The following is a 26,530-nucleotide window of genomic DNA, read 5'->3' on the forward strand; positions in this document are numbered from 1 at the left end:
CGCAGTGGTCTGTGTATAATACATTATGCTGACCTAACGTGACCTTCAAAAGAGGCAGTAATACATGGCCGATCAGTACGTGGCGTAGCAAGGTCAATGTTATGGGGGATGTGAGATAAAAAAAAAGGTGAAAAGGGCACTCACCCAGATGGGCGTCGCCAGGATTTTTTCTAGAGGGAGGCAAAACGTATTTTCTCCCCAAAAATTATTGTATTTCTCAACAAATTTTCGATTTATCAGTTTTAGAGGGGGGCAGGGACATATTGTCCCCCCCCCAACTCATTAAATTAACACAACTATGACTTCGCGCCTCTTTTTCTTTTCCTTTTTTCTCTTTTTTCCCCTTTTTTTTTGGGGTGCTTTTCCGGGGGGGGGGGGGGGGGCAAGCGCCCCCCTTTGCACCCCTTCCCTCGCGTCGTCCATGCTCGCCCTTCATTGACAGGGTTTGTTCACCGGTCACTTGGCCTCCGTAAAATCAACAATTTTCTACGGGGGCACTGTTCAAACCGGAAGATTATAGGTATAGCGCTTTTAGGGCCGCACGTTCACGCCAAATTCACAAACGTGTACTCGTAACGAAAGGACGCTGGTGGAAAAAAAGGCACTTTATTGTGGACATGAGCATGAGCCTGAGGGCACTGTTTACAAAATATTGGTTGGGGTGGGGGTTAATATACACCCTTGTACCCCCCTCCCCGCTGGCTGCACCACTAACTGATGAAACTACGTAAATACCAAGTGTGAAAGGTAAAGATTGTTAAAGATTGCCCTCCCCCCAAAAAAAAATTATTATATTTTTAATTCATATCATTCATCCATTCATTCTTTTATTTTCCACATAATATTGGAGTCTACACAATACATCTATATACGAAAAGAAGAAAAAAAGTATTTCACATAGGTCCGATAGCCATTTTTTTTAATTGACGTGTTTTCAGCAGCTAAAGCTAGCCACCCATCTAGAGCCATTTGTAAAAACCTTGGAAGAGGGACAAATTCTGCCATAATTTGATAAAATCTCGATGAGTTTAGAATATCACGACTTCATATTTATGCAGAAACCTGTCAACAGTGAGAGCAGTGCACACCTTTCGAGCAACGTCTGACTGGAATTGCGAAGATTTATTATAGCGCCATGAACGGCTCGATTTTGAGGGACACAATTCTGTACCCGACTTGGTGCAGTAAACTGCAACTTGACTGTGCGTAGTACTAGTGCATACACAAGTCTAAACTATTGTATTTTATCTTTCAACTGTTAGATCTGAAAGATCGTCAAAAATGCTGTAAAAACTGCTGATTTAGAGCCCTCTTTTGATCCTTCACACTAGAGCAAACACACAAAGCGCATTCCTGTGTTTATGGTGTTTATAAAGAGGCTAAAAACTAATGCATTTGTGCAGCCCGACGGAGGACACTGCATTTCTGCCCCGTAAATCTGGAAAACGATTTTATAAGGCAAACCCGTAAGCAGGAACAAGTCTCGATCCAGCGAGCATGGGTTCGGAATTTCGATTGGAGAGGCTTTTCATGTTATGATTGTTGGTTGTCAATGTTTTCTCGGTTAAGTGTATTCAAATGAAAAAAATAGCATCTAACTTTAAATAATACTTTTAGAGTAATCAAGTAATTATAAAACGTACAGTATAAAGATGCGCTCCACATGCTATTTTCGAGTTTCACCTATCGCTATTATCCGGACAATAATAACAGTTATTCACTTTTGAATGAGACATCGAAAGAAAAAATCTAAAGACGTTTATAATTATTGAACTATTTTTTCACACTAATCGAATTACAGGCTGCCAGATAATTATATGCTGATTGTACATAGTTCTCGAGAATGAAATCCATACTCGCTTTTTCAGAAGTTCTTCTATTGCTCTATCGGTATATGTGGGAAACAAATATAAGACAAATAGAAAAGGAATTGGAAGACTTATGATGATAAGTACACATTAAAACAGCCATATGGTTGCGAAGGCAAAGCGTCTGTCGATGTCAGGCAAAGCTCATCCGATTACGTACTTGGATGCTGTAACAGAGCAGTGAAATTCGTATAGCACCCCCCCCCCAAAAAAAAAAAAACACATGACCTTTTGAACGTTGTGTTACTCAGAACATATGCTCAGTATGGTTGAAATGTTGAATTATAGCAGAGGAAGAAATTCTAAACTTCATGTCAGTGAAAAAATCGCCGGCATCGATGCCGAAACGTCAATACTGGTTACTGGTAAAGCTGACCTTCAAGTCGGGAAGAAATCGTTCGAAAACTTCCCCAAATATATGCATTTATCACATTTTCAAAGAATCTACTCAAGCCGTTATTTCACGAGTAGTTGAACACTTTCATCACCTAAGTATATTCCGAATTTCAGCTTAATCTGTTGTTGCAGACGCTAGTGTTACACCTTGAACTATCTCCAATAATATTAACGACGGGTATATTAGCATATAGCGTCACTTGGCGTGACTTGGTGGGGTCTCGAGATTGACCAATGAAAGCCGGCAAAAAGGGTGATATTTATTAAATATAACTCGTGAGGTAGGCTTTTATGCACAATTTTACTGCACACCATAATGGATAGAAACCATACTAATATTCGTGAGGCTTGAAAAGATTTAAAGATATTGCAGACGCCAGCGTTCAAAAATGGACGTAGCCAGCTCTATTTTTCCAATTTCAACGAAAAGTGATGAACATATCAACAACGATTTTTAACACATAATTGGATCATTATACGTGAAATAAACCCTGAAAGTTTCATGAAGAAACTATGGAAGTGTAGATAGGACATGGTTAAAAATAAATCTAATTCGTACGTACGAATTACTAAACCGTACGTACGAATTACTAATTCGTACGTACGAATTACTAATTCGTACGTACGAATTACTAAACCGTACATACGAATTACTAAATCGTACGTACGAATTACTAAACCGTACGTACGAATTACTAAACCGTACGTACGAATGACTAAATCGTACGTACGAAATAATGGGTAATTCGTACGTACGATTTAGTAATTCGTACGTACGATTTAGTAATTCGTACGTACGGTTTAGTAATTCCAGTGGCGTAGCCAGGAATTTTCCAGGGGGGGGGGGGGGGGGGGGGGCGTCATGTAGATCAATGATAATTTTTTTAGAAACTTAAATTCTCAGGGGGGGGGGGCGACTTGGGGGGACAAGGTTTCATGGGGGGGGGCTGTCGTAGTGGCGTGGCCAAGGGGGGGGGGGCGTGGGGGTGACAGCCCCTCCCCCCATGAAACCTTGTCGCCCACCAGTCGCCCCCATTGAGATTTTGAGTTTCTAAAAAAATTATCATTGATCTACATGACACCCCCCCCCCCCCCTGAAATGTTCCAGCCCCCCAGCGTCGCCCCCCCCCCCACTGGAAAAATTCCTGGCTACGCCACTAAGCAGCGGCCATTAACACGATCTTCTTTGATTGATTAACATGGAAAAAAATCAGCTCTCCGTTGATGTATTAGGTCAACCCAAGTTATGTTCACGACTTAACGACATCGACTTTGTAATATATGCTCAAAACCTTTTGCTTGGTAAACTTGATTTACTGTGGCGTGAGCCATCCGCACAATCTACATGTAACCTGTTTGGTCTCCCTTTCATTGACCAATATGCCCTGTGTTACGTCATGCCGACACGTACATGTCATGCTACTCTACCCAAAAACGTCAGAATATTATTGGAGTCGAGTATAATCGGTATTAATAACTCATATATTTACTCTTCTATCTACAATTAAGCCTACAGTTTGATTTTTTTTTTTTAGAATTTTGACCAGGAAAATTGTCATGTTGATCCGGAGAAGTGTCGTTCTCCCCCCCCCCCCCAAAAAAAAATGTCAGGATTCCTGTCAAATCTGACGCAAACGTTTTAGAGGAATTGCCATCGGACAGAGTGAATTTTGACATGAATATAACTTTGGAATATTGATCATTAATTTTAGAACTAAGAGAATATCAAACTAATATAAGCATCATAATATTTTGCCATTCTACGGTTACAACTTTTCATTTTTATCTTTGCAAGATTTTTGAAGCAGATACTTTTTTAAGACCATGTTAGTTAATTAAGAGCTAATCTGCAAAGATTACTATAGCCAGGTATCTGTTGGCTAAAACAAAACTGAGATCAAGCCCAGAAGTGTAGCAAACGAAGCGGAGAGCATCACTGCGCCGGAGGTATCCGCCTTCAACTGGGCGACGAGACGCACTGATCCACCACTTCCACCTACAATTTTCATGGGGAATGCGTACACCCAAGCTCCGGTATTTGGCAGTTTATCGAGATTTGCCACGTTCTCAACGCCGTAAACGTTTGCTCCCAATAAAATCTGATGGGTCTTAAATTCAGTGTCCTGACCAATGTCGAGGGATGGTGCGTCTAATCCAAGGCCCGAAATCTTGCGATTTTCCAACAGCCACGTGGCTGCTTCTGGTGCAACTCCCGGCGAGTGAACCAATGACTCCCCTTGCTCATCCAGAAAAGTGTCATTACGCGTCGTTCCTTGGTAGGCTAGACGATCCGGGTAGAAAGCACCCCAACCGGTGTAGACGAAGAGCAAAGAGTCGTCTGGAATCTTGCCATGGACCTCCTCCCAGTCTTGCAGATCCTGGACTGTCATTCCGTAATCTCTGTCCAGTTTTGTCTTCTCAGTTATGTCAATTCGGACGGCCGGACATGTGAAGCGACTGAGTGGTATTTCGTCGATGTGCAGCTTGCCTTCGGAAACATGGATGGGGGCGTCCATGTGGGTGCCAACGTGTTCCGGTGAAAGGATATTGTTGTACTCCACCCTGTTGGAATTTGAAAAAGATGTAGAAACGATAAAGTCATGTAACAGTCAGTTAAAATCTGCGGAACAATCTCATATAGGTTAACTTAATAAGCAATTGACCTTGACCGACCGTGCTTAAAAATTGTGATTCGTGAGGACTAGAACCAACATTAGCAACCATTTCATCATCAACTGGAAAGCTTTTATATAAACATGTTCCTGCTGGCTCAAGTGTACATGTCATTGTGTATACAAGTACGTAACCGAGTGGAACGTAGACTGCTTCGGGAATTCGGTGTATAATGTTTTTTCTTCTTCAAAGTTAGAGCGAGTGATTGTAAGTTTGTATAATTCTGGTCCAGGTTTTTTTCACTGCCTTCTGATGAGCGTTTCTTCAGTCCTGCCACTTCAAATGTGACATCGGTTTTCCATTCTTTCCAATGAATGTTAAAAGACATATAGCCTAGGATCATTTGCTTGTCATGACTTTTGTTCGTTTGCAATAATAACACCAATCAAAATCCAAAGAACTTAAAAAGAAACATGTTCTATTGCCTCAGATCACACCACAGAAAATGCTTTACTATAACTGCATGTCTCCCAACTATATCCCTCATTTACATTTAACTCTCCACATTTTCATCTCCAACACTACGCCCTACCCGATCTATGATCGGGTAGATCAGCTTGTGTTCTATAAACCTAACCTGTTGAAGTTTCAGTTCAGTTGACATTACACTTTTGATCATGAAACATGATCTCTATAATTGTATAACTCTTTATTTCCAAAAATCAGTCAATTGACCGATCGTTTGGGAATCACCTATATTTTTTCATTTCTTCTAAATGGCAGCAATCAATTTCATTTATTTAATACCGTTAGTTTTAGGATAAATGCAAATGATCATATAGGCCCTATGGCTCTAGCAAGGATTGCTTTGCTGATGAAGGAGCATCCTAGGATACTACAAACTTACCACGGTATAGCGTTCAAGGGCCCCCGATACTGTGACGTCAATTCGAAGAAACCCAACCCGGGATAGCTGAGGGAGTTGCCATCAAAGCCGAAAGACATGTCCAGAAGTTCCCCCTTCTTCAGGGCCAGGACAGAGGTGGACATGAGCAACATGACGACTACGGTGAACCGATCGGCCATTTTGAATTAACGTGTCTGATGAAGGGAATTAAATAAATGGCTACAATGATGATTCATATTCCAAATGAATTATGCCAAGGAGTTGATTTGATATGCTTAAGGAAAGACAATGTTTGCCTACATAGCCGAGCTGGACCCGAAGGGTTGACTGCTGATCAGTTGTTCAGCAGTTAGACAGTCGCAACCTGAACGGCCATTTATAGACCTTTCTTTCGTTTGTAAACATTGGCGCCATTTTATATGGGCTGCCGCAAGCGCATATTATTGAAGCCGTGGTTGGCAACATGTTTTACCAAACAAAATCCCCCAAACGCCCTTAATACAAAGTAAAAAGGCATGTCTGGAAATTAGGTTGTAGCTTTGTTAACAATGTTGTATTTCCAACAATCAAATAATATTTTGGTTATCTGTAATAACTCTTCTTCATTTTTGCAGTGTTGGACCTTCCATAGTTTTGCAACCCGTGGTTGGCAAAAATGCAGTTTGCCAACCAAGCGTAGAAAGGTCTATAGGCCTTACTCAGTGTCTCAGTTGGTCAGTGATAATTCCCGGTCCCCGGAAGATTTATTTCAACTAGCAAAAAATATTGATATACATGAATTGTTATTATACAGAATCTGTATCCTCTTATGTAAATAATGAAGAAATGTATTGTTATGACAAATAATGCAGGAAAAAACGGTGTATCGTCGGTTGAAATAATAAATAAATATTGGGGCATTTGAAAACCACAGGAAAAAGGTCTCAATGTGTTAATGAATTAAATTCGTGCAGTATAGAGGAAAGGTCGACCAAAACCGGGTTTGTCTCCAGCTTCGGATAAAGAAGAACTTAGTACCATATGACTTGGGAACCTCTGTATAAATGAATAGGTCCATGCTCTGCTTCAGGAACATAAAGTCCTACAAGAATCAAAAGTTTAGAATTTTCTATCCTATGCAGGTCAACAGTTTTACATCAAAATCCATCAAATTATGTAGGAAAAAAAGACATTTGAAGTACATTTTAACAATGACTCCTACATGACATTTGACCTCTACATTCCGAAGCAGAATTGTGTCTTCACATCCAAGGGTCACTGCATCTAAGTTTCATCAAACTCCATCAAAGCATGCATGTACAATGTTATAAACTTTTCCCTAAAAAACATAACCGAAACTTCCGTGAATTAAATCATTATTGACCTCAGTTGACTTTGGACCTGAAAAATATCCCACATAATCTTTGCTACTCGATTTACCCTAATTTCCAAGTTTTATGGAATTCAGGTAAAAAAAAAAGTATTTATATGAACAGCTACTGCGCCTATCGGAGCCACGCACAAAAAAATCGTAAAGACTTTGTCTAGTAACGATTTAAAGCTTAACCCTGCGCAGCGTTTACAAAAAAACTTTAAAACAACTCGTCAACTGCCCTCTGGGTAGCAGGTACTTTCCCGCACTACGCAAGACCCTATTCATAGCAACACAACAAAAAGCCACGTGCCAGACAGTGTCCAGACAGTTGCCAGACAGTGCGCAGGTAAGATAATTGACTGGCGGCTGTGCCTGTGGTATGCAGTTATGAAGGGAGATGACTGTGTCAAGTTACAGGTCTTTGTTGATTTTCAATGAGACTTGGCAGGAGGCCTGGTAGAAAGTTTGTTGACACGGCCTGGGTGTAGCCCTGGCTGCAAAGTTCACTAGCTGATTTGGCAAGGGTTGAATGAGGATTAGATAGGAGGTGAACGTTATTGGCCCTCAATTTTTTTTTCTTCAAAAAATTCGGTTACCTGGGGCCCAAAGGGTAGCAGGTCACTCTGCGCAGGGTTAAAAAAAAAATCAGCACCCTGAAGATGTCCATAAAATTCCGGCAACTGACTGAATTTCTTCGAAGAAACCCCGATAAAATATTGGCTTGTTGATGTAACAACCCGTTAAATAAAAAACAAAATCTGAGAAGATTGATCTGTTTGTAACTATATAAATGAATAATTCCTTAGGACAAAAGCAATTATTGACGAAGCCCTTTCAGTACTAAATATGTTACGACAAGCGGACTAAACAGGCAGGTAATGCTTCGCTTTCATTTCCTATACTGCATGATTTTATATTCCTGGTTCCGGATTGTTAGCAATTCCCGGCCTCAATTTCTCAACGTCGTGAATTACAATCAAGGTATTGTTTTAAACATTTTTTTTTAAAACCGAAGCCTCTTTCAAATTGTGAAAGTTATTATATTAAATGACTTAGTCTATTTTTGACAGTGAACACCTTCTACAAGCTATTGCCGCCGATCAGCTTTTTTGTTTAAGTGTTCTTGAAAATTAAAACTCGACTGACACCAAGAGAATTTGCGAGCAAATTTTAATTGCAAAATCTTGCAAATTACACGACCTTCCCCGAAAAAAGGGGGTGGGGAGGCAAAGGAAGAAACATAGAGCATCACTTGAATAAATTAACTGGCGAAAGATTGAGTAGTCATGAAGTTGCAATATAACTGCTCGTCTGTTTTACTTTGGTAAGCATTTTCTTCTACTCATATCTTAAATGCATATAGGATCATTTGCATTTATCCCAAAAGTAACCTACCAAATTATTATCAAAAAAATTACTCGAATAAAGGTCGTACGGGTTCTAAACACCGTGGATTTTTTTCCGTCTGGCTTGCTGTCATTTAGAAAAAAATCCACCGGTAGAAATGTAGGTGATTTCCAATGATCATTCAATTGATATGTATAGGCCTAGAGTGCTTAAGTCTATGGACGAAATCGTCCGTTCGTGATCAAAAAGTTGTACATGATATTTCACTGTTTTCTCGAAACGTGTATACATTACATACTGATCGAGCTGAAACTTCAACAGGTTATATAGGGTTTGAACAATCGTCTTTGGATTTTGAGTGGTTTTTTATTGGAAACGAACAAAATGCATAAAGCAAAGGAATCTACATGCGTCTTATATTGATAAATAGAGAGGAAAAAATTAAGGGAAAAAAAACGGAGCACAGAATAGTAAACATTTGCTCCAAAAAATCTGGCCAAAGTGGTCAGGAAAGCCGAGGGCTGAGATTGCAGAGCTTCTAAAACCCAAATGTGCATCAGAAGAACATATAGTCTGGCCCTACATTATTTTGGCATCATCTCTTCACTATAAGTACCGAAAGTTATCTTTATTGAATCGGGCCTGTTACAAAAACTGGGCCGACTGCATAAGAATGATTTTTCAGGGGGCCCACACCACACATCATTGCAAATAATAATATGCACACACACATAATTACTGTATTTACATGGCCTAGCGGTTAATAAAGGAAACATGCAGTCCAAAATTTTCATAACGTATTTTATTTTATATATACCTTCATTTATGTGTATTAAATGTGAATTAAAAGCAGACCTGGTTCTGGTGTACGTTTAGTGTGGTAATTTGCCGTCCAAAGTTGACCCCCCTTTTTGATTTTCGCGGCAACTCCAAATGAGGGCGCTGTTCATGACGTAAAAAAAGGCAGAGAAATCCAGGGCCCGTAAATGACGTCTGGGTACGAGACGGATTAGTGAAGCTACTGTGCTGTGTGTATGTGCAGCCGCCGCGTACCCATACGTGGCATTATATGCACACGTACGTACGAATGTGTCTGCATGTACATGTACAGTACACATGGACGTGTCACGGTGCCACCGTTGTCGAATGAACACAACGACGACCGTCATGACCGTGAAAGTTCCGAAGACCGTCCTCTTCTTGCCTTAGCGAATCCGATGAAAATGGTACAGATTCGTCCAATTCGAATAAGAGTTCTAATGATTCAGACACTGACTCGATGTTTTTTAGGGGCATGCCCTTGTTGCTGTACAGACCAGCATCAAAACACGACGGCTCAAAGTGCAGCGCAGAGGGCCGCGAACTCACTGGGCCCGGACCACTTTGCTCTGGTATTTACCTTCACTTTGGCTCTCCAAATGCTCCGATATTTCGGATTTACTGGAAATAAATGAAGGCTTACTCCATCCTTGGTAGTTTTGCTACACCCAGCAGCCACACACCTTGTCGGCATGGCCGAAAATCGGGAGTTATTTCTCCTCGATTCCGAACGAAACACCAGAAAAACTTTCAGTGCCGCAATGTATATATGTATGTATTATGATGCACGCCGCAATGCCGGTGCCCCCGCAGCGCGGCAAGTCGCTGCCTTAACTTGCGTCATACCCCTCGCGAAGTTTTATGTTAATGAAGCTTCCCTTTGTGGGGCGGAGTAGTTTGACCAAACATGTTCTCAAATTATTTTCCCCTATTTATCCCAGAAAATAAACACCGCCATACACAAAATATTGTTGAGAACATCATCCTTTATTGATTTAAGCAAAAAAAATGCAATCAAAATTTTATTTCATGTTTGGACTCATGCTCTGGTGTTTCAGAGGCAACAGTGGCGTGGGTTCGAGCCCGGGCCCAGGCACTTGTGCTCTTGAGCAAGGCACTTAACCATTATTGCCTAGTCCTTCGGATGGGACGTAAAGCCGTAGGTCCCGTGTGTTGTATAATGCACGTACAATAACCCAGCAAACACTTATCGCTAAGAGAAGGGGTTCGCCCCGGTGTTTCTGGCAGTTATCCTCATACATACAGTATGAGGCTGCAGGGATGAAGGTCTTAAGTTGGTGTGATATTCTGAAGTGAATTTTCCCGGGAGAACCCGAACCGGAACCAGAACATGTATACCCATATGCTACAAATTAAAGCGACACTTGGTCCTGGAAACAGCACAATTAGGCTACAAAACGCGCTTGGAACGAGATGATGTTAATATACAAATAACGAATGTTTGTGAGTGCGATGGTAAGAATAATTTCATGAGGTGACAGATTGAATGTTCTATTCCACGAGGCGAAGCCGAGTGGAATAGAACATTCAATCTGTCACCGAAGAAATTATTCTTTCCATCGCACGAACGTAAATTATTATCGTTATTTGTTTAATACAACACCTGAATAAATTCTCGTCATTTGATTGGTAAATTATAAACTACAATTTATTTTGATTTTAAAGATGTTGAACTACCCCTTCACGAAAATGTTTGAACCCAACGCTGTAGCGCTGGCTCTTTGGAACAATACGCGCTACGCTGAACGCGCACACCAGCATGCATTTTGCACGCAAATACCGCGTCATGGAACAAGCACAAAGTGAAACGGTATAACGCATGGGTATAACGCATGGTCGCACCGTGCTTTATACCGAATAATAATATGTCACGTGATCTACAATTCACCAATCAGATGACGGGGATTTATTCAGGTGTTGTATAATTGGAAATAACATTTAAAGTAGGATATAAACATCCACACAACTATCCTTTAAAAACTGGGCGTTTTTGTGTTATTCCTGTATTATGCTTGCGAGAACGAATTTCGGGGTCCACTTTTTGCGACCCCATAAATTCAATCTGTTAATTGGATACTCGTTGTGATTTCCTTCGCAATTAGGGTGCAGTGAACTGATTCAAGTGAGAATTTCTGCGCCAGCCGATTAGCATAAAAAGTGACCCCACAATTTCTTTTATAAAAGGAGACCGTTTGGCTTTAAAAACGGTGGAATTGTGTACATATAGCCAAGGATCAACTTCCAGGTTTTTGGACTTCCATCTGAGGGCAGGCGTCGGTTTGCACTATATTTGGCCCTGAACTTTGTTAATTTTACACTGTTTTCAATGGGGCTTGAATTGGTTCAGTGCACCCTACAGTGTTCGCCTTTTGCGGACGTTGAAAAAAACACTTTTTTGGCATTGGTGTCCAATGTGAAGCGGGTTTTTCGTCTTTTCTCGTTAACGGTAAGACATTCTTTCAACCAGACGTTTGAAATAGGCTAAGCGTATAGAGCAAGCTCTATGGGCTAAGTAAACAATCCAAAACATGAAATTTTCGGGGATTTCAGGACCTAGTGCCCCTTAGTCGACTAGCCCCAAACATCCATCATTGTCCATGAACAAAGTATAAGTAAGTATTAGATAGGCTTAAATACATACCTCGTATCTTGAAGCACTTGACTTTGAAGAACAACTGACCACTTTTCTTTAAGTATGAAACGTGCCTCCCAAAATCCACCGCTGTCTGGATAATTATGAATGGTCATCAACACGAGATATAACCACTTAGGAGGTGTTTGCCTGGTAACCACCAGAACCAGAACACTTCAGCACCGCACCCTGTGAAGCCACGTTGGTTCCCCGTACACGCAGTGGTCTGTAATGCTGACATGCTGACCTAACGTGACCTTCAAAAGAGGCAATAATACATGGCCGATCAGTACGTGGCGTAGCAAGGTTAATTTTATGGGGGGGGGGGGGGGGGTGTTAGATAAAAAAAAAAAAAGCGAAAAGGGCACTGGCCCATCATTGACAGGGTTTGTTCACCGGTCACTTGCAATGGCCTCCGTAAAATCAACAAATTTCTATGGGGGCAACTGTTCAAACCGGACGATTATATGTATAGCGTTTTAGGGCGGCACGGCGTTCACGCGAAATTCACAAAAGTGTATTCGTAACGAAAGGGCGCTGGAAGGCACTTAAAGCTATAGTCAATCATTTGCAGCAATCTGCAAAGTAACTGGCGTAATGATTGTTGAAAAACATGCTTGGTTGTAAGATATTAAGTGGACTAAACTCCCTGTGAAATTATTCTTTCTGGCAAGCTGTCATTTTGAAGTAATCAACGAAAGAAGGCCTTTCCAACGGTGCGTCTGAAGACGCACCGTAGGAAAAAACTGCCGATTAAATTTCATGAAACCGAAATTGTTCACAGAGGTTAAATAGCGAGTATTAATAAGGTAAAAGTACCAGTATGTTACTGCATGAATTTGAGGTTTGTCACCAAAGAGGTTTGGCAACACTACACGCCGGGAAAGTCGGGTAAACGTCGAAGTGCGTCACTTAGGGAACACCACCATATACATGTACACTGACTGTCGCCTCACAGATTGAAGTAAACACAGCCCTGCAATATTTTTCTTTATTTTGGCACACACCCACACACAGACGTTTGTTTATGGTGTAAATCTAGGAGTTCCTATTGTTCTTCATCATCGATCTTTTGTTCCTATACTACTTGTGTGCCCCGTAAATCTTGAAATATTTTATAAGGCAGACCCGTACATTGGAACAAGTCTCGATCAAGCGAGCTGGGTTTGGAAGTTTGATTGGAGAGGCTTTGCACATTCGGATTGTTGGTTGTCTAATTGTGTGCCCAGCAAATCCTTCTTTTTTTGCAAAACAGCTTCCATTGGGTTTTTATACGTTTCTAATCTAGGACGTCACCGATTTGACTCCTGTCCTCAATTACTGAAGGATGTTTCACAATGTGTGTCCTCGATTACCCCATTAACAAACCCACCCTTTCATCTTTATAGTACAGCGGTAAATGTGTTGGCCTGGTAGTATACCTCTAAATTAAGTTCACTTTGTGGCACTTTCGAGTGTAAAACTTGAAAAAAAATATTGAAAATGGGACTGACACCTGGAACGAGGCTAATTAAGAAAACTCATCTCTTCCTTCCTGAGAATTGTGTTGCCTAGAGATTAAAGTTGGCCTGCTTCTTGTCTCTTTGTTTCTTTCTTTTTTTCTCTCCAGTTTTACACTCTGAGCGATAGTATTTCGAATTACTTTCCAACAGTAATATACCTTCGTGGGTTTCAACTGTCTATAACGATCACTGCAGACAGTGGAAAAAGTGCGTCAGGATAAAGGGAATATCATGAAAAATATCAAGCAGAAACTGAGCCCACCAGGGCTAACACTCTTTTCAGACTGGTCTTGCAGTGTCGCGTCGAACCAAATTATTCCGAAACATTGAATGAAGTTGAATGTTATTATATTGAAAAATGTGAAATACTCTTTTTTATTGGGGGAGAGTCTCTTGTGTGAATCAGTCGCGAGGAATACAAGGACAGCGAGTACGATAAACCAAACAGCTCCGTCGTAGTTTCAGTTTACCGAAAAACGCGAACCATTCGGAAATATAAAGGACGTCGACTGCGGCATGATGATGACCAAATCTTAGGGACGTCGGAAATTCGAAGGGCTGGAGACACTATTTGTAATCCGAGGTGGCGCTGTTCAACTCAGTGTAGTGTGTGACTACGTTTGCTTTACGTCCATTCTGGGTAGTTTGCATTCATTGTGAAAAGACCGGCAGGAGGGAAGAAACGAACAGGGTTAGTCACAATTAACAACGACCTCAAACCCCTAGGCAACATAGACCTGAACAAGGAGACCAATGACAGAGCTGGCTGGAGACAAGAGATCAGACGCGCAATGTTTAATTAGAAAACGAGTGCGCAACAGACGACGACGACGATTGATTGTGAAGAGGTATAAAGTTCACTCTGTCAGTGCTTATATTTTCACTGATAGTGTCTACTGAAATAATGATCCACGTCGAGCCTAAAGTTCACAACTGATAATCTCTATACGATAGTGGATCTGTCACCTGACTATAAAGCTCCCTTCCTTTACCAACTTACCAACTAAACTCACCAACTCACGAATTAAAATGTCACGGGAGAACTTTGGCTAGTTCGAGCGCAATTTGAGTCCCCCGCGCAAGTTTAAACTTGCGCGTGCATTAATTTCCTCGCTGCAAATTGCGCACGCAAATTTAAACTTGCGCTCTACAAATTGAGGCGGCGGCGCGGCGACTCGCCGGTGTTCGACTTTCATTTTCCGCTACACAATTTTTTGGGTAAACCTATGCAGATATGTAACATTTTAAAGCAGATTTTTCTCCGATTAATAGCATTAGCACCAATGTGCTTCATGAGACAATGCCTAAATGCCTTTTTTTGAAAAAAATTATTAACAGTATTATGCTAATGAGCTTGACCGTGTAGAGGTTCAGAGATATAAGGGGTGGTAATGTGAACAATTTATGCACTTTGTATCATGTTTATTATTGTTTATGGCTCAAGGATTTTGTTAATAGACAACATATAAAGTCATTAAGTCGAATTAATTAATTAAACTGTTAATAAATTTAATTAATTTATTAAGTTATTGGTGCATTCATTTTTTTTTTAAATTATGCATTCTTTAATTGTACACAGCGCTCGAGATGTAATGCAAAGTAGTTTTTAAAAACAATAGGAATTATTGTAGGCATATCGTCCAATTAATTTATTTCTAAATTAATTAAATTAGCTAATTTATTAATACACTTATTAATGAATAATTTCAGCTTTTTTAAGAATAATTCCTTTTATAATTGTACAGTTCATGTAATGTAATTTAAAGCATTTTTCAAAATAATGTCAAAACTTGAACAAAGGGATAATAATCATTCTTTTTAAATTAACAACGGGTTACACATAGGAAATTATGATGTATTTACATTATAGAATATAAATAAAATGCTAATTTGTTTGACGAGGCAAAAAAGTTGTTGTTCTCCATAGTTGAGCAACTTCAGGAACTTTGTACACTTTTCAAGCAATCGCCGCTAGTGTATTGCTGGCCAATTCCCCTTGCGCAAGGTTCTCAATATATTGCGATCGCCTTGCGCAAGTTGTAACGTGCGCGCGCAAATTAAAATGGCGCAGTGTAATTTGCGTGCTTCGGAAGTCCCTCGCGCAACTTGCGCGCGCAAGTTTACACTTGCGCGGAGGACTCAAATTGCGCTCGACACTCGACAACTACGGTAAATCTCAGGCATTCCCGTACGTGACCTGACCTTGGGACTGTGAATAAGCAGCGGCCATTAACACGATCCACTTTGATTGATTAACTTGCAGCAGTGCCAGTCTCGAAACATGGATATTGCCGTGCTGTGGAGTCATGTCAACATTCGTACGGTTCTCCTCGGACTTGTCATCTTCACCGTGCTCTCCTGGTTCTTCCGCCGGCCAAAGAAGCTTCCACCCGGCCCGTGGGGTTGGCCGCTGCTCGGTAATATTCCTCAGCTGGCGAGGATTAGCGAGCCCGTACACGAAGCCCTATCCAAGATGGGTGACAGGTTAGAATGGTCGACACGATTTCGACACTAAGTTGTTCTGTGTTATACACGGTACATTGATACATGCTACCTTACAATGTCAAGGACGGATCCAGAACACATTTTTGGGGGAAGGGCAAAAAATACGTTGGTCCCCCAAAAAGTGGGTTCAAAAGAATTACGACATGGGGTTCAGGGCCCACTTAAGGGCCCGAAATTTGGATTCTAGATGCTCTGCGGTGCGATCTGGGGCAATTTTTGACCACTTTAACCAAATTATTTTGAGGAAAAGATGGTGGTGTACGCAGTGCTCACCTTTATGGCGAGATCACTTTAAAAGAAAAATGGTTTGGGGGGGGGGGGCATGGCCCTCGTTCCCCCCCCCCCGGATCCGCCCTTGCCTTACATCAGTAATCAATCATCAAAAGGAGACGCTCGAGACATTCACGGACATTCACTGTGAATTCTTTTGACAAATAATTATAAGTTCATTCCAATTCAAATGGTCGTTAAATTAAGTTCAGTTTCATCGGAATAAGCGGTTGATCAAGAAATTAACTTCATCAATCATAAGAGTAAACATATTGTCACATTTATATTCGTTTTTGTGGTATGCACTTTCAGATTCTTATTTTCCTATTAATTACGTACGTATAGCCTAATTGCATAATTCATTGAGAATTCATAATTCATGCTTCTACGGACAAACGAATCTTATCATATTAGCATTACTGAGTATTCAAATGGCAGCCATGTCACTACAGACGAGTGAGACTGGATGGCTGACGCGCATGGCTACGTCGATGCGGGCGCAGACCAGAAACCGGAGACCTTTTTTTTGGGAGGGGGGGCTTAAAGTCATCATTAAGAAATTGAAATAGCGTAATAATTGATTCGTGCTTTTGGTTTGGGTCATAGGTACGGGCCTGTATTCAGCTTCAAAGTGGTCAACCAGCTGGTGGTTGTATTGCAAGACTATGACGTCATCAAACAGGCTATGGATCAATACCAACTGAACGGGCGCCCTTCCTTTGAAATCAGTCAAATAACATTGCCTGGTCACGGTAGGTACAAAACAGCACGTAAGCTAAGGCAGTCAAGGAAATATACGAATGAATCTTGGCAGTGAACAGGGGGACCTAACATGCATCACTGAAGTTACTTCATCTTTTGTCTTTCATAATATTATTTGCAAATCGTATTATTTATCAATTTGAACTTTTTACTTCCCGCAGGCATTCTAACTGCCTCCGGAGCACCATGGGTGGAATTAAGACGTTTCTCCTCATCTGCTCTGCGAAAACTGGGGATGGGGAAGTCATCTTTGGGAAAGCAAATTTCCACTGAAGCGCAGTTTCTTGTCGAAGAAATACGAAAACAGGGAGGTAAAAGTTTCAATCCAAAGGATATGCTACAAAACGCCGTAGCTAACGTCATCTGCTATTTGGTGTTTGGTAGCAGGTTTGAGTATACTGACGTCAGATTCAAAGAGCTCCTCGTGGCGTTGAACTATTCGCATGAACTAGGCGGGGCAGGTGGGGTGGTCGAGTTCGTGCCAATCTTCGCTAAGTTAACTTTCTTACCCATTGTCAAGAAGCACATAGCCTCCAACAGGGCCTTTGAGAAGATAATGGGCAATCTCCTCAAGGAACACGAGAAGGGGTATCAGCCCGAGATCTCGCGAGACTACACAGACGCGTTCTACAGCGAGATGAAAGCGAAAGAGAGCAATGGTCAACCAACCTTCATGAACCCTGTCAGTCTATACTATTCCGTGTCGGGCCTGTTTGGAGCTGGAACGGAGACTACGACCAGTACCCTCGGCTGGATATTGCTGTACATGATTGGCTACCCTGAAATCCAGACCAAGGTTCAGCGTGAGATTGACAGTGTGGTGGGACGGGACAGGCTACCACAGCTCTCAGATAAGCCGAAGCTAGTCTTCACGCAGGCGGTACTGAGTGAGATTCATCGTGTCAGCATAGTCCCTCTTGGAGTGCCGCATAAATGCACAGAAGACACCACCGTTTCAGGGTAAAACATGTTTGCATCATCATTTTATCATCGTCCTATTTTGAAACAAACGAACATACAGAATGGGTACATTAACATTAATGAAATTGACGTAAGATTAACAATTGAAAATTGAATTTTACATTTAACTTTAATTTTTGTAATGGAAAGGTTTACCACAATGTGTACCTTGCACTGCTGTCTGGTTTGGTTAATGTACAACATGGTGTTCATTCAACACTTAAAAAAGCTGCCAAATATTTGGGTTCCTAAGTCTGATTTCTGAATCTTTTAATTCCACCAGGTTCCATATTCCAGAAGGAACCATTGTGATAACAAACCTCTGGCATATCTTGAACGACCCGCGTGAATGGACCAATCCCAAAGAGTTTCGTCCGGAGCGATTCCTGGACAGCGATGGCAACTTTGTGCGGCGGGAAAAGCTCATACCTTTTGGCATAGGTAAGTGATAAAGCGCCATGAAGTAAGGTTGCAGCTCTTCTCATCCCAGAGGGTCTGAGTTGTTTGTTTTATATATTTTGAATTCATTAAGGGTGTGCTAGCGAGTTTTATAACACCGGCAATCTTGGACCTAGGACAAAAGGGTAGGACACAAACAATACATCCACGATAGACCGAACGTCCACGATTGAAAATCCGTGTACAAAACTTATGAGAGCTGTTGCTAAAGTTAGTACAAACAACGGAATGAGAATTAAGGACAATTGGGGGTCCACGATTGCTGGCGTTTACGAAGATGGGTTTGTGTGGGGGAACGTGCATTACATTCACTGTACATGTGGACTTCCGAACAAAATTAAAGATACATGTATCCACATAAACCAGGTAGCAGCGACGTTGTATGGACTTTCCCATGTCCACACATCTGGAAAACAACTTTAGAGGCATTTTGGGGTTAGCTTTATCCGTGGCAAAATGAAGAGAACCTCTAAATGAAATCGGAGAAAAAAATGAGTTGGAAGAGTTTTCACAGTTTGAGTAAAATGAATTTTTTTTCACTGGTTTTTCTTAACTACACGAAAACAAAGGAATGTCCACACTAGGTTTGTGGTGAAACAAACGTCTGATTTTGTGTGTGTGTTTTTGTGTGTGTTTATTTGGTTCTTTTTTTATCGGGGTGGGGGGGGGGGGCTGTGTACACATGCTGCCTTATGGGGTATAGTAAGCACAATGTGGAAAATTGACCTCACAAGTCAGTCTTTACAAATCTATCAGCCCCATGAGGAGAACGCTATGGAGTTTGAGATTTCAATAGAAACAAAGAAGAATAAAGGAAAGGACACAAAGCACTTCCACTTAAGTACATGTAACATGTGTGTAATGTAAGGCTGTACATACCGAGGTTCCTCAATGGGTCAGAAGCACAATAGGGGAAAAAAGACCCCACAAGTCAGTCTTTCGAAATCTATTGCCCAATAAGGAAAACGCTATTGAGTTTGATATTTCAATAGAACCACAGAAAACAAAAGAAGGGAAACAAAGGTTTTCTTCCCTACAGATAATGTAGATGTGGGCGGGCGCGTGCACTACAAAGGAGAAGACAATGGCTTGTCCTCGGGAGTCGGGAATTATGTAAAACCCTACTCTGTGTGTGAGTGTAATAATAACCAATAGTTTACTTACTCTCATTTACAATGCATAAGTTTAAATCCATTCTTATTTTTTTTTTTCCTGATAGGGCGTCGTTTCTGCCTCGGTGAAAACCTAGCTAAGATGGAGTTGTTTATCGTCTTCACTGTCCTCATGCATCAGTTCACCTTCAAGGCTCCAGAGGGCGCTAGTGTCTCCTTTAAAGCGCGCGAGGCCTTAACGCTCGCGCCGATTCCATACGAAGTTGTTGCGATCCCACGCAACTCCGAGCACATAAATAACCCTTAAAGCTACAATCCATCATTTGCAGTTATCTTAAAAGTAACTGAAGTAATTGTTATTGAAAAGCGTACTTGGTTGAAAGATAGTAAGGGGACTAAACTCCCTGAGAATTTTCTTTCTGGCAAGCTGTCATTTTAAAGAAATCAACAAACGAAGGCCTTTCAAACGGTGCGCGCCATTGGACATTTTCGTCAGTAGTTCGTGTTTTTTTTTTCATTCGGCGAAGCGCGTGCAGTCGTCTGCACGACGCATATATACGCGCCCGCGGTTCGTCGGATCGGTGCGCTGAATGGACCGATCCAGTAAGCTCCGCCCAGTGCGCACGTGTGCAAATTAACACGTGCTCCTGTCCAATGCCATGTTGCATTTTCCTTCCGCGAGCATCATACGCGCATGTCGGTCGGAATGGTCGGACCGTAGTGCTCGCAGTCGGACATAAATCACGGCTGTGATTGGTCAAAACACCATGGGGCGGTGCTTACTGGATCAGTCCATTCAGGCACAAATCAAAACATGATTCAGCAACTTTTCTTTTGAAATCGAGATCGTAGAATGTTGTTTTTCTCGAAATTAACAGTTGGAGCTGAGCTGAAACTTCATCAGGTTAGTTGTTCAGCACCTTCTTTAGATTTTTGCACGTTTGTTGCTTCAAACGAACAAAATGCACAAACTCATGATGGACTGGGCGTACCTTTATAATGGGTTGCAGCGCAGTTTCAATAACCATGGCATTTTCTAAAAGAGTTTCATTTGCAACTTGAGTCACGTAAAATTGTTGAATGTTTGATAACTGTTTATTTCTTATTCGAAAACAATTTGATACAGAGCAAAAAATTATGTTATACTGACCGAATTCGTCGAAAACAACGGCTGTTTTAACGCAGCGTCTATCAATTTACTTGACACTTAAAATCAGAATCAAAATGTATTACTGTCTAATATAATTATCAAACATGTCAATGTTATTCAAAATGCATTCAAATTCAACTGGGCACTCCGAGACGTGTCGGTTTTCATGCACATCTATTCATGCACATGCACATTCCTTTTTATTAAATTTTGAACTGCTATAATTATTACCAAACTCCAAGAAGCAAGGGGTACACTAAAACATTAAAATGGCAGCTCGTAATTTTTTTTTAAATTATCCAATATAGACTGAGTTACATTAGTGAAGGTTGGGGAAAACGATCATGATTTCACGAATAACCTCGGGATAAAAGAGTCAAATGTTTTATTTACGTTATTTACGTTATCTATTAATGAGGGTAAATTCCGATCAGTGCAGAGCACGGCTTTCCATGGACGCCCACAATATGAGAAATATGAGACACATTATGTAGCACCTTTCATAGTTACAAGGTACTGCGGCGCATATTGCAGCCACTGCCAGAAACACCGGGCAAACCCCTTCTATAGCGATAAGTGTTACCTAACCCCTTCGAGCAGCGGCGCAGTGAAAGAAATCTTTTTGTTTTCCAAATATGGTCGTAATTTTTTTCAATGGGCCAATAAGGCCAAGCTTCCATGTAATCCTCACCCCTACTAAACACCACAAGCCTGTAGACTCCCATTGGCCAGACCCTAGCCACTCCGGAGTAAGGAGTTTTGAAAGACAGAAGCCAAGATGGCGGCTAATGCCTTTGTGCAGTAATTGGAGATCTTAGTGGCCAACCCCTAATAGTGCCAAACATCCCTTTGTGTCAACCCCTCGTGCCGCCCAGAGCCCAGACAGGTTGTAAACAAAGACCTATATCTTGTGCATGTACAGGCATGCCAGGGTTATTGACCTAGAAACACGTAATGTGATAAAACTCTCATGGTGGTTCCACTGCATAAATTTTTTGGGCAAGCTGCTCGAAGGGTTAAAGAGGTTGTGGAATGCTGGAAATCGTTTTGTTTTTTATATTTTTATATTGTAGAGTAGACCCATATCTATATATATAAGAGAGAGTTTAACTCGGCCTCCGAGACGATGTTTGCTCATGAAAGGATCCGAGACCGCGGGCTCCCGCGGCGCCAAAATCGCTCCACGTCCGTGGAAAAATGCGGAGGGTGTCTTCCGGCGGGTCGGACACTTCGGGTCGTCCTGATTTTCCCGTACGGACCGGCGATCCTTTTCGTCGATTTTTCGTGACTGCATTTTGCGCAGGAATTTGCCGTCGTGTGCGCTTTCACGTTGACTGCCTGGCCGCCCCCTGTCCTGGCTTTTCTGCGTGTCTAGACTGTGCGAGGTCAGCGGCTTCGACGTAGGGGTTCCGTTTACGTGTTCTACTCAGCCGTTCTGCAAAAGCGTTCACCAAATTGTGTATGGGTTGACCTTGGTAAAATATTTTTTCTCCATGGTGCATGGCCACCAAGTGCCCCTATTCTTTCATATGCTTCGCTTGCCGCCCCTGCGCCGTGTGCAACGAATACTCAGAAGGACTACACATTAAGTATGCCATGCGCGGTCTGACCAATCGAAAGTCTACACTGCGTAGTATTTCCGGGCTATGCAAAACTGTCGATGGCAATGCGTACTGCAGCCTGCTCCACACCCTGGAAACGAGGTTGGGTCTACGGTGCTCGCTATTTGAAGCGCAAGCATGTGACGTCGCGTGACAGAGTGCTGTTGCTTCCATAATGTGTTTACAGCTCCATGCTTCCACCACCTAGGCTGAGCGTTGGAGTTCGCTGCCCGCCACGTATAATTCAGTGTCGCGTTATAATTTCGGGGGCCTGTTTGGAGTCAACGAAGGATCGATGCATTGCTTCAAACTCGCGATCTTAAACGCAGTCACAAAAAAATCGACGAAAAAGTGTCCGACCCGACGGAAGACACCCATATTTTTCCACGGACGTGAAGCCGCGGTCTCGGATCCTTTCAGGAGCAAACATTTCTCGGCGGCCGAGTAAAACTTGCTCTTATATAGATGGTTGTACCAACTTTAATAAAAGTTACCGACTTTTTCCTCGCAGACGGTCTCGCAAATTGTTACAAGTTTACGTTTGTTGAAGAGTCCAATACTGAAACTTAATTATGACCTTCCTTCATGATTCAGACCGTTTGTAATTTTATGGTAACACTCAACATTTACATTTCAAATGACACCTTCACGTTTTATTGCATTATGATTTAAACCAGCCTTCGCCTGTGTACTACAGTAACCTCTTCACTACGTTTTCCAAATTCTGCCTCACAAAAAGCCAATTTAACAGAACAACGGCAACATTTACAGACAGTTGCCACGGTACATAATTATCATGTGCGTAAATCGACGGGGGACAGGGGGACCCCCCCCCCCCCACACACCCACACACACATTTTGAGGGGGGGACATTGTTTGGTCTCCCCCCCCCCCACACTTTTTCTTCCCCGAATAAAAATATTGTAGCCTACAATAATGATTCTATTGCTCAGAATACATGTAGCTGATTCAATTACTCAAAACTTTCACAGATGATCTTTTGCTCAAATTGGTTTTAGTGATCAGAAATTGCCTCAGATCACACCACAGAAATTGCTATTCTTTAACTGCATGTCTCCCCGACTATATCCCCCATTTACATTTAACTCCCCACAATTTCATCCCCAACACTACGCCCTACCCGATCTATGATCGGGTAAACCAGCTTGTATAGCATAATGGCAAACTCCCATTCTTTTCTAATGTGCGTTTATATGTTTATAAAACTGAAATTCATCGAGTTATTTGTTGGTCGGCGAGCGCATAATTGAAATCAACAGTCGTCGGGCTCTTCGTAAAATCAGAAAAAGCGTGAAGTAATAAACAGGACTCGTTTATAGAACGACTGTTTACTGCTGCCCAACCCGCCCCGTCAGCACGTGTGACTCGCAGTCAAGCAGTGAAAAATCAACATTTTGTAAAAGACTTGCGGAGATTGATATTCCTTCCCATTGCTTAATTTTTGGATGAGTATATTGAACAAGGACACGGTGACCTCTGAGCTGTTCTTCCGTATAAATTTGAGCCCCAACTGCCCGAAAAAGTGACCAGCGAAAACACGGATACTGCAACTGGCCAGCTGAAAACGCCAGGCAACGCGGCTCTGATGAGTGGTAGGTCTCAGTGCGACGTTTGCGTGAAAAAAACAGCTGCGTTATCCAAGGACTAAAGTATTATGTTCATGATAACATTTTTAGATGAGCATCAACAGTCCTACCGCAACTTTCTTCGTGATTTACAGACAATCTCAAACGTTATTCTGGTGAATATTCAGTCCACAGAGACGACAAACCGTCAGGTTGTTTTCGAATTATACGCGTACGGCACGCATAACGCATCACGGCAGTGGATGTGGTCGACCGTGTCCAGAACTAATGTTGTACGGTTAGCAGCGTCGTGGGCCCCGGTCAAGTTCCTTGCGTTGCCTGGTGCTTTTTATGTATACGTTCGCCACAAAAAATAGTCCTCTTCTCTTTTCTTTCCTTGTGCATTTTAACCCTTGTTTTAACACCCTGAAACGATAATTACGAATTTACTTGAATTTTGAAATTGTTAACTTTATTGTTTACCTAAAAAAAAGCCGTAGACTACCGCTTCACCTCGGCCTGTAAACGTGGCTACCAAAAAAGTACAACTCATAAATCATAGTCATGCTCCGTTCATAAAACAAAAATCTCTGGACTTACGACATGTTCGGGATCCTGGTTGGAAACACAATTCACTGGTCCCGAAATTTAACGAGCACTATCATTATTTTCAGTACCTAATTAAGACTTTATTCAAGAAATTCCAGTGGCAGAGAATTTGTCATTCGATCAAAAGAAGTTCTAGGGAAAATGGAGGGTGAGGCCTGTCACATTAATCAGCACTAACGTTAGGAAAACTAGCGGTCCTTTTTCTACGCATTTACCTTCAATTTGTGTATGTGTGACAACGCGTGCGCGTATGCTGCGCAGATAATGGAGGGTCGAGAGCGGATACATTTGAACGGGTCTACGGTTCTTCAAGATTGGCAATGGCCAAAGAAGACTGTTTTGGACCATTTGAAATGGTCCTATAAAACATTAACAAATCATATCTCTATTATTTCTTGTCCAATTTCAACAAATCTCTTGAGAAAAGAAGACTCTTGTCGTACAAATGTACAGTGCATGATCAGCGCTCTATCCGTTAATTTGGCTGAAATCCGATTCGCACGGTACCCTTCGGACAAACTGCATGGCTACGGAGGATTCTTTATTCCTCCATGCTGACACCCGGACGGGAAAGCTGGCAATTTATTGCATACAAAATGTGATTACAGCCAGCGACTGACACAATTATTTATAGGCATATAGGTTTGCCTTGGCCTAGTGCGTTCGCTACCCGTACACGTACACGTATCAACAACGAATTATTTTGAAATTCCAACACCGTTTACCGGTGTCAAAATCTACGGGCCCAACGGCCGGGCCCAGCGGCACAGTACACCCGTGAATTTCCAGCCAGCTTGGCATAGCGCGTGTCACGGTGATGCGATGTACTATGTGCATGTGAACGATCGACGATGTTGATGTAACGCAGACATCTATGGTTGGCCGTTGGGGCAAACACAAAAGAATGATCCCCGATCTATAAATAAAATGATGTGTAACTATCAAAACACTGAATAATCAATAGTAAGTACCAAAAAGTCAATGGAGATATCTTCCTATTAAATTCTGAACTTGCCCATTAGAATTTCGGGGGTAAAAGCTGTTGCCAACTACGGTTGAATATTATGGAGCATGTGGCTGCCCATACAAAATGTCGCTCAGTGTAATTGTAAACAAAGTCATGTCGTTGCGCGGAGTGATTTGCAAAAAGTTTCGCTGGAACTACGCTGCATCGGGAGTCCTGTTTATTACGTCACGATTTACTATGTTTTGTTTGCTGCCCCCAACGACGAATTTTACACAAATTGCACGTTCGGGTCGAAACAGGACCTGAAAAACAGCTCTCAAAGTACCTTTTGTATTCATTTCATGACAGAAACAATAGTTGTTTTTATTTCATCACAACCTAGGCTACATATACCCGAAAAATGACGGAAATGTCTTCGAGCATTCACCAACCTCTTTAAGGGGGGAAAATTCATTGAAGAGAAATGAAGTTCACGAGTCGCACCACGAACCGTCGTATCGCAATTTTTGGTGTTTTGAGAAAAACCGTTTTAAAGGCAGTCACGTTTGGTAGGCTCACTCCTTAAACTTCCTGTGTAAGGCAAAAAACAAAAATATTCGGTCTCTGGTCGGACCAAAGTTCCGGAATTGACGCGGGGACGCGGCTTTTTTTTTTCTTCAAGCTTGGATTGTACAGACAAGGTGGGGGTACTATTTTGCTTTTTTGGTGTCCTCATGTATATTGATGTCCTCCATAATTTGCCTTGGTGCTCTCGATCATTTGCCTTGGTGCAATTTCCCATTCCTTGGTGCTCTTTGGAAAAACAATTGAGGAGGTGCGGCAATAGAGGGAGCTGTTGGAGCGACCGCGGAACATTTTGGAAAAAAAAAGATTGACGCGCATGATTAAAATCGACGCGCGCGCTGACCAGAGACCGACTTATTATTTTTTTTGGCCTAATAAGAAGAGTTCAATCCGTTTCGTTTCAGCTCGAAAATTATAGTTTAAACGTCATCGTATGCAATCCGTTTGCTTCTGAGTTACTAATAGTTTTTAAGATATTCAGTTCCCAAGATACACGTAGCTTTGTAAAACTTACTGTTTTTTTTTA

At 41.7% G+C, this 26,530-nt stretch overlaps 2 protein-coding genes across 2 annotated transcripts; one reads left to right on the forward strand and one right to left on the reverse strand.

Annotated features, from left to right (window-relative positions):
* Positions 1-3,414: 3,414 nt before the first annotated feature.
* Positions 3,415-12,200, reverse strand: LOC119742571 (isatin hydrolase-like). The gene is made up of 3 exons (XM_038218658.1): positions 11,967-12,200; positions 5,785-5,978; positions 3,415-4,826 (listed from the first exon to the last, which is right to left on the reverse strand). The coding sequence occupies exons 2-3, from the start codon at positions 5,961-5,963 to the stop codon at positions 4,145-4,147; spliced, it is 861 nt and encodes a 286-aa protein (XP_038074586.1). The 5' UTR covers positions 5,964-5,978; positions 11,967-12,200; the 3' UTR covers positions 3,415-4,144.
* Positions 12,201-15,616: 3,416 nt separating this feature from the next.
* LOC119742535 (cytochrome P450 2J6-like) lies at positions 15,617-20,300 on the forward strand. Its single transcript, XM_038218547.1, has 5 exons — positions 15,617-15,943; positions 16,841-16,986; positions 17,158-17,956; positions 18,240-18,397; positions 19,635-20,300. The coding sequence occupies exons 1-5, from the start codon at positions 15,741-15,743 to the stop codon at positions 19,832-19,834; spliced, it is 1,506 nt and encodes a 501-aa protein (XP_038074475.1). The 5' UTR covers positions 15,617-15,740; the 3' UTR covers positions 19,835-20,300.
* Positions 20,301-26,530: the final 6,230 nt, after the last annotated feature.

This window comes from Patiria miniata, unplaced genomic scaffold (genome assembly GCF_015706575.1).
Source record: "Patiria miniata isolate m_02_andy unplaced genomic scaffold, ASM1570657v1 HiC_scaffold_6, whole genome shotgun sequence".
Taxonomy (NCBI): domain Eukaryota; kingdom Metazoa; phylum Echinodermata; class Asteroidea; order Valvatida; family Asterinidae; genus Patiria; species Patiria miniata.